The sequence below is a fragment of the Pinus tabuliformis genome, chromosome X (genome assembly GCF_031772625.1).
Source record: "Pinus tabuliformis cultivar Carrire ecotype Pingquan chromosome X, CPIR1, whole genome shotgun sequence".
In the NCBI taxonomy this organism is placed as follows: Eukaryota; Viridiplantae; Streptophyta; class Pinopsida; order Pinales; family Pinaceae; genus Pinus; species Pinus tabuliformis.
Window position 1 is genome coordinate 134,099,754 of NC_142308.1, and position 12,511 is coordinate 134,112,264.

The 12,511-nt window shown below is 34.9% G+C and overlaps 1 protein-coding gene across 1 annotated transcript; it reads right to left on the reverse strand.

The window, feature by feature from the left end:
- Positions 1 to 8,987: 8,987 nt before the first annotated feature.
- Positions 8,988 to 11,602, reverse strand: LOC149138823 (uncharacterized). The gene is made up of 2 exons (XM_089450506.1): positions 10,843 to 11,602; positions 8,988 to 10,258 (listed from the first exon to the last, which is right to left on the reverse strand). The coding sequence occupies exons 1-2, from the start codon at positions 11,600 to 11,602 to the stop codon at positions 8,988 to 8,990; spliced, it is 2,031 nt and encodes a 676-aa protein (XP_089306632.1).
- Between the last annotated feature and the right edge of the window lie 909 nt (positions 11,603 to 12,511).

Here is a 12,511-nt window from a genome sequence, read left to right on the forward strand (position 1 = left end):
GGCACTCACTCTGAAATTAGAAAACAGTAACAACACTCGCCTTTTGTTTTCTTCACTCTGACATTAGAAAACAGTAACAGTGGCCTTGCCTTCTCTTCTCTCCTCGCCTCGCCACGCCAAATATTAGACTGAGGTTCCAACTTTGCTCACATTTTTCACCTTCGCCTTATCTGCTGCTACCGATTCTATTAAAGTTTAGATCAATTTGGGAAAGACATATGATAAGATAAAAAGAAGAAGGGATCATGTTTTAATACGCTTCCCTCTCCCTCTTGGGGGCGTCTTTCAAATGGTGGGCTTTTCTAAGGCTTTGGGATGACGCGTCAACTATTAAATCGTGAATATCATAGGATTGGTGCAGTTTTACCCAATACTTTGAGGTTTTTTCTGGGGTGTTCATCTTAAAAGAAAGTTTAATATAATAAAGATGATAAAAATATTTTTAAAATAATTTAATTTTAAGAAAACTTAATAATCATAGATGGTGAGAAAGGTGGTTTTGTACTCTTCCTCGGTTTATACCGGTGAAATAGTGGGCTTTTGTGCTTTTTATTAAGACTCTTAGACAATAGATAAAGTATTAAATTAATATTCTGAGCTTAATCTCCCTATTTACTCACATCCATATTAGGAGCAACTTGGTGTACCTAGTAGTTATAATGTGTTTGAGGACATCTTAGTGCACTTAGAGGTTATAATGAGTTAGAGTCATCTTAGTGCACCTTAATGGTTATAGCTAATTAGGGGTAGCTTCATGCACCTATTGCATATGGTGTTTATAGTTTTCTATTCTACTAGTAATAAAATAAATAAGATGTGATTTTAAATTCAAAGCCATTTTGATATGTTCAACATTAATAATGATGCCTTACCATTTTCATTCATTTCAACAAATTTACTTTTATGACAATGTATTTGTACTTTTTAGTTTTTTTTTAATATTTTGATATTTTTCTTTTCAATTTTATATATAATTGATTTGTATTTTATATATCCACCAATAAATAGCAAGGTTCTAATTTAAGAAACTATGTAAAAAAAACATAAACATGAGATTTTTATGTATTTTTCATATCAAGAATGGAAGGAAAGCATAGTTCATATGTTCATATTTTATGTTTATACATCTACAACCTCATATGTAGGTGTCAAAAAAAATTGCAAAGTTTATTATATTTCTATCTATGAAATAATTAAAAATGATGGGAATTAGAATATTGCAATGTCAAATTAGAGGATAAATATAATAAAGAAGTTATAAATATTTTTATAATAATTTTAATTGAGAAATAAAAAACTTATATTACTTATAGAAATTACTAAAAAAATTAATTAACTAAATATATTTTCTTCATTAGTTAATAAGTACATAATCACAATAAAAACCCATTCCATTATCTTTATCTTTAACATATATGTTACAAATATTATAGTATATTCTATTTGTTAATTAAATATGGGTTTATCATTATATTTGTAATTAATGAAATACATTTTACATTTTCATTGTTTTTTTTTAAATCATAAATTTTAAAATTAATTTGCAAACTCATTACTATATGTAATTTTAATCAATATATTATAGAGAACATATATATAAATCCATTAAGTGATATTTTTTGTACTTTCTAAGAACTACGTACCTGAGAATATCATATTTCATTTCTTTTACCACAACCCTCTTTTCCTTTCTCTCCATGTTACCATTTTCCTTGAGCTCTCCACATTACCCTTTTCTCCAACAAAGGCTTAAAACGAATTCACTTGGGATGAGAAAGAATCCACGGTAGGCTACATGAGAGCATAACCATTGAAGCTTTTCTAGGGTGTACCATGTATATATATATATATATATGAATAATTCTTCAAACTGCATTTTTTTTAACTAAATCTACAAATTAATTTAGTAAGATGTATAAAACGCCAAAAAACAACTTTTGAATAGTTTAAAGAATTTTGCAAATAAATTTTTTTTATACATATATATATATATATAGATAATGTAGTTTTAGTCCCTAGTGTAGTTCACTTCATCAAGCAATTAAAACATGCTATATTTTTTTATATTTTTATTTTAGAATATGTTGCCATTGTCAAAGGTGTTGTTGGCATAACAAGGACGTTGGACAAGTATTGACAAAGATGTTTCCATTAGGTCATTGATGTCACATATGTCAATGGTGATTTATCTAGATCAAAGGCAGTGAAATGGAAAAAAAAAAGAGAAGATTGCAAGAAGAATTGAGATGAGGACATGTATGGAAAAGGAAATTAATTGTGGAGGCAGACAGAATTTGGAGCCATTTCTAGAATAACAGATCACCTCAACTAAAAAGAATTGTGAAGGTACAAATAATTTGGAACCATTTCTAGAATAACACATCAACTCAAGTGCGCGTGGAACTGACTTCAAAAGATATTTTTAGTGGTACATGGAAGTTTGCTAAAAGCCTCTTAGATTACAAGTTATCAGCCATTAAAGTTATTTACCCCAAAATTGAAGGTGTAGAATTAAAGTTGAAACAATGGCTAGTTGGTTACAATTTACGAGTTAGGGATAGTTGGAAGAGTAGCTAAACATAGAGTTGGGAGGACATGACTTGATAGTACAATGGTGAAAACATTTTTATTAACCAATGGTAGAGACCCTTATAACAACTCATCCCAACTAGAGTTTCCCTCAATGGTTCAAGGTCACACAGAAAAGGAATGCGTGGGATGGCGTAATCCTGGGAGGAATTAGTAATAGTTGTGGGAGTTTGAATGACAAAGTATAGTTATGAGAGTTCCCCACTATAGAACTCACATAGGCTGCAGTTCCTTGTATGGTATCAAAGTTGTGTACAAAAGGAACAATTGGGATCATGTACTCAGAAAATGTGCATAGTCCACAAAATGGAAGTAAAGGCTCTAATTTATAGAAGTTCTCCAGCAATGCTCCCCATAGTCATGTCACTGTGGAAGGCCTTCCTTAAAACTGCTAAGGTATGTGCAAAGGAGATGCATACGAGATGATGTAAGGTTAGGCATATGTTGAAGAGTAGTAGCATAGGACCAATAGAATGGCAAACAGAAATTCACAAATATTGACATTGTAATAAGCTTGAATCTAGTGGCTTTTACTATGAAAATTTTAACAAAGAAATTATTGCAAAACAAAGGCCCAAGAATCCCTCTTGTATTCATACTCATAATAGAATATATAGATAAAAGGAAGACGCGTGTGAATATTTTATTGGTTTTAGATGACATTAACATGATGTTAGACAGTGGGAGACATGACATGCTTTTTCGGCATTTTCAGGTGATCGAAGGAACCAAATATGAGTGATAGATGCCACCACTTATATGGAACCATGTGGTAACATCTATGATGTAATCATGACATCACCCCAAAAGGTCGTCCTCGAAAGGAATTATAAGGCATGCAAGTGAAGAGCTCCACGCTAACCAAGCTTCGAGTGTATTTCGTAGCTGTAAGACATAGATCACCCCGACTGTTCATTGATTGATTCATAGTGTGGAAGTGGTTCCCATAGGGACACATAATAATTTTTTCTAGACCTTGGAAGGTTTCAAGAAAGCATGACAAAGTTTACTCTGAGCTGACAGAGCATCAGGGTGTGGCAACATGTACAAATGGAGTGCAAGGACCAATGAGAATGGCTTATGTAGAGGAATAGAAGACCCACAAGGATATGTTATCCAAGATCATAGCACAAATAAATATAGAGCTAAGGACAAAAAAAAAAGTCCAAAACAACTGCACAAAGAAATTGTAAAATAAAATATTCCCTCGGGAATTAAGGTTAAATTGACACATTGGCGTTATAATTGGTTATATTTTATATACAAAAAGCGCATTGGGCCTTTGCAAGAGGGATTAAGTATGAACGAGTTGGCAATGAAATTTAGCATAATTTTGGTGCTTAAGGCATATTCGATAGTGCATTCAAAATAATATTTGAAGGCTTTTATATGAATGAGTCGGTATCATTTAAAGTTGGCATTTATGCCACCTTTGGTGTGAAACCACCAAACCGAAAACACTAGTAAAACTGGAAATTAAGGTGTGAACGAGCTGGTAATGCAAATAGAATAATGGATAGAATTGGTGATATATTTCCCAAAATCGATAAATTTGGTGCCTAGACAAATTTAGAAATATGCCTACTAAATTTCGTGACTTACCAAAATGAAGGAAAATAATATATTGACTTAGAATTTATTCAAGGAATAAGTAAGAGATTATTGATGACTTGAATAACACATTGAAATGACATAATTGAAGGAAAAAAGGGAAAAAAATAAATATTCATGCAAGCAAGGAGTTAAAGATAACTAAATACCCAGGAACTAAAAATCTCATTCGAAATTCCTTTATAATCACTTATGAATTTAGAAGGTGTGTTTAACTGTGTTGGTTCTACTAGTGTGAATAGTGTTAGTATGCATTAGTGGTGAATCAAATTTTAATTTCGATGTTAGAAAGGGATTTGAGAAGGCAAAGAATGAATTACCAAACAATGTTTTAATTCATTCAACAATGATGTTTTATGGTGAAATTAGTAATTACAAAGGATTGATGTTGTTGGTGTGTTTGGTGATTTGTTCAATTCTCAGAAATTTCTGAATCTGTTTCTATGGTGGGTATGGTGAGTGATTGAAGAGATAAATTTATTTGTTTATGAAAGAAAGTGGCTTATTCATATGAGTTTTAAAATGGATGAAATATGGATCAACAGGGCTCGCAAGTGGTAGCATGCATTGTAGGGGAAATAGTGCTCTTTAACAGTGGTTGATAAATGAGCAGGGCAATAGTCCCTTGTTTGTGTGGATGATAGACGAGGAGGGAAAATAGTCGCTTTCAATAGTGACTAATAAAGGAGAAGTGGATGTTTCACATTTTAGTGAAAGTTGATAAACAAGTAGGGATAGAAGTTCCCTTCTTTAGTAGCCAATTTACAGAGAAGTGAAAGCTTGTGGGGTAATGATGTAATAGCAATTTGAATCTTGTATTTCCCAAAGAAATAAAAGGAATATTTATGTCTTATATATGGCTTTAAAATGTGTATGAAAATTTTTATGATGTTATTTTTTACATAACTATAATAGGTTTTGAAAATAATAGGTTTTGAAAATTATAAATTATAATACATATTTAATATTTTCATTTCAATGTTTTGACATGGTTTTGAAAAGACTATAAAATGAATTAAATATAATTTTATAATTATAATTGTTATTAATTAAACATATCTTAAACATTATTAAACATTATTGTATAGAAAAAATAACAAATTTTAATACCAATCTGTATCTTTATTAAAACATTTAAAGCCAATTAATATCCTTGTTTTTTAAATAAATAACTATAATATATTATAAAACATATATATAACACCTTTGAGTAATGTGTTTCACTTATGAAAAATGGGTCATGAAAATATATGTTTTCATTTCTTTCACATAATCTTATTTTCTTTCCCTATTATCATTTTTGGCGAGTCTCTTTGACACTATCATTTTCCCCAATGGATAATAACTTACAAGGTCACAATTTGGAATAGGTGAGAGTATATCTATTGCTTGAAACTATTTTTGTTTATATATATAATTAATTTAAAATTTAAATAATTGTTTTATTAATATTTTTTTAAATCATAAATATTTTTAACTAAATATTTTAATCTATCTAATAAAATTACTAAAACATATAAAATGTGAAGAAACCCTCTTTTAAATTCTCTAAAACAATTTCTTCAAAACATATTTTTAAGATATACGAAAAAAATGCCTTTTTACTCCACAATGTAGTTTTCTTTTCAAACTCATAAAAACTTTTTATATAAAATATTATGAGGTTAATATCGCTATTTACTCATATCCATATTAGGAGGACTTAGAGGATATAATGGGATAGATCCATCTCTGTGCACCTTAATGATTATAGTGAATTAGGGGTAGCTTCATGCACTATTGCATATCATGGTTATAGTTCCCCATTCTACTAATTACAAAGTGAATAAAAATCTAATAAACAAATGCATTTTTAAATTAAAAGCCATTTTGAGATATTAAACATTAAAAATGACACCTTATTATTCTCATTCATTAAAAAAAATTACTTTTATGGGAATGTGTTTGTAATTTTAGATTTTTTAATAGTTTGATATGTATTTTTTTTATTTTATATATAATTCATATGTATTCCACATGCCTAGCAATAAATAGCAACTTTCTAATTTAAAAGAATATATAAAAATAAAAATAAACTTGGGATTTGTAAGTATGTTTCATATAAAGAATGGAAGGAAAGTGTAGCTCATATGTTGATATTTTATATTTATACTAGGTGGATGTACAAAGAAATCGAAAGCTTCATACTGAAAATGGAATGATGGTAATATGAGCCCACTAACTAATGTTTCCTATAGTTTCAATATTGTTCCCAATGTAGAGATACTTCTTTCTAGTTACAAAGTCAAACTTTAAAGGATGTAATAAATTAAAGTCATCCATTTGCCCATTAGAAAGTCAAGGGAGTGGGGTTATTTCAATGGAGCCATCCAAGTAGGCCTTCTTGGATATGGAGACAGGGAACCCTTTTCCTATTTTATATTCATTTCATTATGTTTAAAAAGAGTTTGAGAGGTTATCTCATTGGGTTCAAAACAAAATTCACATGTTATTCTAATATTTTTTTGTGTGCTTATAACACTAAAATTATTTATATATTTAGCTTCATAGGAATAACTTCTAAATTTAGTAACTTTCGGTGAGTCTCTTATTCCATGTATCAAGAATCAAATATATTACAAAAGCACTTTTTTATTCCATGTATACAAGGAATTTAACATGTAAGTTGACTCCTTATCCAAACAACTCCATATAGAGGTTGGGAAATAGACACTAAGGAAAAGAATCTATTACAAAATCTGTCAAATATGTTGTTTGAATACTATGATATGATTAATATAATGGTATTGAGAGATGTTTATGGTATGTGTAAAACCATACTAGAAAAGGACTTACACCTGAAGAGTAGAAATGATTATTATTTTCTATAATCATATAAGATTGAAAGAAGGCATGATAGCTTTGCTACTTATAATTGTATTTTGTTCACACTCCAAGAGGACATTTGAGTCATGGAGGAAAAGGAGCATATTTGTTTATTGATAGTTTGTGAAAGTATTAATAGTTTATAGTCTTGAACACGATTTTAGATTTTGAGTATCTATTTATTACATAGGATAGAATGCATATGCACATATATAAATATGAATTTCTTTTTATGAATATAATTAATAATTTTTTAATGGTAAAAATAAAAATCTATATTGTAAACAACAATTTATATAAGTTTTTTTATTAATTAGCAGTCTTTATTTAGGATTAACTAATTTTTCTTGTAAAAGTTATCATAGCTCAATTATCAAACAATAATAAGGGAATCTGGAAATCCATCATTCGTTCGTGAATGTAGGTTAACATCCCCATTGAAACTTAATACTTTAATTTTTATTTTTAATATAGTGGAAATCTTTTTTTTTCTTTTTTTGAAAAAGTCGGTTGCTATGTATTATATTCTGAAAAAAACGAGGGTCTAAATCCCTCTTTGTACATAAAGTTCGCAGATTGAGAGGAGACAAGGGGTTTACAAAATGAGGCTGCCCCCTTGATCCTTAGGCTACTTTTTTTCCTACTACTGCTAGAGATGGCACTAGTATAGATTCTGATGAAAGAGGATAACAAAAAGATACATTTGATTTTCATTCAGTCGATCATTATATGTTGAATGTGTCTCGCTGTTGATTCTTCTGGATTCTCATCTTTGGCTCCATGATTTGCGCCGGAGGAGCTAGAGGCGATGGGGAGCTTATCCAGCCAGGATTTCAGAGTGTCGAGCGATTCCTCAACATGGCCACAGCGATTTGAGAGCTGCTCGAATTGATCTCGGAGAGAGGAGACCCTGTGCATGAAAAGCTGAATTTCTGCTTTATACTTCTCCGTGTTGATGCGGTCCTGTTCAAAAAGTCTCCTACTGTGCTCATCAAGATGCCTGTCATGCTCTTCTAACCTTGCAGCAAGCAGACCCTGTTTTTCCTCAATTAGTGACTGTTGGGTCCTTATTTCTTCCAGCTCAAATTGAAGGTCTGCACAGTGCAGACAGTCCTCGTTGCGCGCCATGGAAAGGAGGATGCAAAAAGGGAAAAAGGTCCAGTAGGCGGGAAAGATTATGGAGATTTTGGAGATATCTTGCAGACGGAGTTGGAAGACACTGTCAGGGGAGACAGCAGATCCCACTTTCAGAGCGACAAGGGAGAAGTATAAAAGGGCCCGGGTGTTGGCGTGCAAGCTAAAAGGAAAAATGCTGAAGATAAGGGAGAATGAAACAGAGGAAAACTTGCTGAAGGGGTAGGAGTGAAAGATGGAAGGCGGCCAGCAGAGGCAATGGAAAGAAAGCAGAGAGTGAAGAAAGGGTGGAACAGCTAGACTAGCCACCCCGCAGAGACTACTCCTGAAAAACACCACGACGGAAATTAGTGAAAAGATAAACAAGGCAGGAAGAGGCAATACCAGAGACTGATTTTTTCTTCGACTCTGAACGAGAGCGCCTTCATCAAACCAGAGTAGCTGCTCTTTCGCAAAGCAGTGAATGACAAATCTTGGCTTGCCTCTGCCCGTATTTATGGAGTGAAGCCAACGATAGCCTGGGTGTCTTACAGGAGCCGGATCCTCGATAGTGATGAGATATTTTCCTAAATCTCGTTGGCGATCTGCTGGTGCAGTGTATTCGATCTTCCAGCCTTCACTGAGTTGATTGGCTTTCCTTGGGAAGTAGACTATGCTTTGAATCGATGCTTGGATGAGACTACTTATGCATTTCGTGCTCTTTGTCAAGTGTCCTGATGCTGTTGAAGCCATACCCGTCGCACGCTTGATGGACCTGCGAGTCTGGGCAATGTCAGAATTTGCTTGTGTCATGGCAGAGGCTGGAAGGTAACTCTGTTGTTGTGCCTCAACGCTCCTTCCTGATTTCCAACTGCGTTATTCGCATGCTTATCAGCTTCCACGTTGAGCGTGCGAAGGATATGGTAGAATCTGATGTTTTCAAAGTATTTGAGGAGGAGTTTGATGCGTCGAATATGTTGCTGAAGGCTGCTGTTTGGTGATCTCTGATTGTGATTTATGAGGCCAATGATTATGGAGGAATCTCCAAATACTAATGCTTTTCTAACCCCCAGGTTTTTTAATTGCAACAACCCTTGATAGAGAGCTAAGGCCTCTGCGTTATTGTTTGTTTTTTTTCCCAGACTCCATTCATAATTGCAGATTTCTTCTCCTGATTCATCTAAAATAACTCCTCCCGCGCCTGCTGGTCCTGGGTTGGACTTTGAGGCACCATCAAAGTATAAAATTGGGCAATTGCTACTCTGGATCCACCTCTTATAGTCCTGGGTTGGAAGTCTAATTTCCCACTCCCTGATCTGGTCTTGATGCTGTCTATCAGTTCTCTGAGTACTCTGTTGATGTCCTGGACGGCCTAGAATATGCCTGATAATTGACCTCTCCTCAACTGAATAATCTGCTGCTTTAATTTTCCCTGTGTGTTTTGCTGCAATTGTCTCCTGCGCCAAGAGGTGAGCCTTGTTGCATGTCTTCCGTACATTACTCTCTTTGTTTTGGAAGATTTTTTTATTTCTTGTGAGCCAAATTTTCAATAGTAGATTGTGAGGTATGATATCCCAAGTTCTTTTGACAATCTTGCTCCTTTTATCTTTCCATGGGCAGTTCCTTCTCCATTCTTGAATTGCCTCCGCAATGTTCTGATGAGGTTGCCATGTTATGTTGCCCAAGTTGGACAAGTTGATCCAGCATTTCTTCGCGAAGGGACAGTCAAGGAATAGATGGTGGATGGTTTCCTCTGCTGAGCAGCAATTGGGGCAAATTGAAGGTCCATGTATCCCTCTCTTTCTTAAATTTTCAGAAGTGAGGACTTTGCCTTTTAACAGCAGCCATATGAATAATTTAACCTTGGGGATGGCCTCAAATTTCCATATTGTTCTCCATTGATTCCAGATAGGAGTCTGATAAGTGCTGTTGCAGATGAATTGATAGCCGGACTTGATGGTGTAGCTTGAGCCCGTGGGGTCCCATCGAAATCCATCTGCTGCTCTTTTTTTAATGGGTGCTCTGTTCTGAAGGTTTTTATGAAGGGCTTGGAAGCTTAATTCTAAATTTGAGGGGATAACTGGAAATTCCCAACTAATCCAGGCTCCTGTATCAGCATCCCATTTTGATATTTTTGATCGAGCCTCTGAATGCCTTTGCTATTAAGATGGAGGATGAAGGGTATGGCTTCTTCGACTGTGTTTAGAGGTTGGAGACCCATTATCTTATCAGTGGCATAATTTATACTGTTCCCTCCCCCCGGAATCTTTGAGGTGTTTTGATTGAGAATGGGAATTGCTTTCTTACAGAGGTGCCAGATTTTAGTAGAATCTCTACTGGGTATATCAATTTCAAGAAGTCTTTGCCTTTTGTCGGAGAGGTATTTGCATTCAATGACCTGTTTCCACCAGGCTTTTGGTTCATTGATTAATCTCCAAGCCATTTTGATCCCGAAAGCGAGGTTTAGAATTTTAGGGGCTCTAATTCCCAGTCCACCTCTATCTTGAGATTGAATTACGCTTTTCCAATTGACCAAATTGAATCTATTTTTTTCTTTTTTCCCTCCTTGCCATAAAAAGTTGCGGAGGGCAGTTTCCAGCTTATGGTAAAAAGTGGCAGGAGCTTGGTAAAGAGTGAATCGATATAGAGGTAAGGAGGAGATACCTGATTTGAGCAAAATTAATCTGCCTGCTGGGTTAAGCCATTGAGTTCCCCATTGCTGGACCTTCCTTTTAACTTTGTCTATTATTTCATTCCAGGTAGTGGATTTTAGAGAGCCCATGGTGACCGGCATCCCAAGGTAGGTGAAGTGGTCCCAGGTTGCTTTGTAGGCAACTCCAAAAATATTGGCTATGCTGTGAGCTGTTTGATTGGAGATATTCCATCCATAGATGCAACTTTTTTGAAAGTTGACCTCTCCCCCTGAACACTCCATGAATTGGTCGAGGAGGATTTTGAAGCGCCTTGCTATAGTAGTGGATGCCCCTCCAATGAGCAGAGTGTCGTCAGCAAATTGTGAGTGATTGATATTCTTCACTCCGTTTCCAAACTTGATACCAGAGATGAGGCCAACTCTTCTGTTGTGATCTAGGGTGCTGCTAAATGATTCAGCCATCATGATGAAAAGATAAGGGGAAAGAGGGCAACCTTGCCTTAACCCTCTTGAGGATTGAAATGCTTCGCAAGGGCGTCCATTTATGAGAGGCGAAATCCAGGGACCAGAGATGCAAGCAGCAATGGTGCTGATGAAGGCAGAATTGAATCCCATTTTCCTCATGACAGCAAGCAAGAAGGAGTGTCTTACTCGATCAAATGCATTGGCTAAGTCAAGCTTAAGAACGAAACCTTTCTCCTGCCTTGATGTGCTAGAGTGAATAGCTTCTTGGACCAAGGTGATGGTGTCATGAATTTGCCTGTTAGACATGAAACCTCCTTGATTTTCGGATATAAGGGAAGGGAGAAGGGGTTGAAGTCTAGCTGCTATAATTTTTGCAAAGATCTTATAAGAAGTGTTACACAATTAAATGGGTCGAAATCTGGAGAAGGAAGTGGGGCGATTTTCTTTAGGAATGAGGGCGAGGAACGTTGAGTTTGTGAAGCCCCCCATTTTCTTTTTTCTTTGGATTCCATTCATCATTTTAACAAGGTCTTTGTTTATCAAATGCCAATGATCCCTGTAAAAATTTATCGGGAACCCGTCTGGACCTGGAGACTTGTCTGGTTGTAAAGTCCAGATAGCTTTTCTGATTTCCTCCTCTGTTATTTCACTATTTAAGCTGTCATTCTCCTCAGGAGAGATTTTTTCCGGTAGATGCTGAAGAAGCGCCGAATAGTCGGCATCTCCTTGATTTTCCGTGAGGAGACTTTTATAATGGAGGAAGGCAGCTCGTTTGATGGATTCTTGGTCATTATGCTGACTGCCTTGGCTATCAATTATAGTGTTTACATTATTCCTTGTTTTTCTAGCAGTGGCCTGCTTATGGAAGTATGTCGTATTTTTATCACCTTCCTTCAACCATAATTCTCTTGATTTGATTCTCCACTTGATCTCTTCCGCTCTCTTGATTTGAATTAGCTGTCCCTGAGCTTCCCATTCTTTACTTTTCAGCTGGTGAGTGAATCCATGGTCCTCTATTTGTTTATGGATCTCTTCCAAGTCCTGCTGTATTTTTTTCCTTATTTTTTCTGGCTCTTGATAGCTGACTTTTGCCCAATCCTTGAGTGCTCTCCTTGTGTTTCTAAGTTTTGTTTCCCAGATATGGCTTGGAGAGCCTTCAACATGGTGCTTCCAGGTTGCTTCTATAATAGCCTCGGCCTCAGCGTTGTCTCTCCA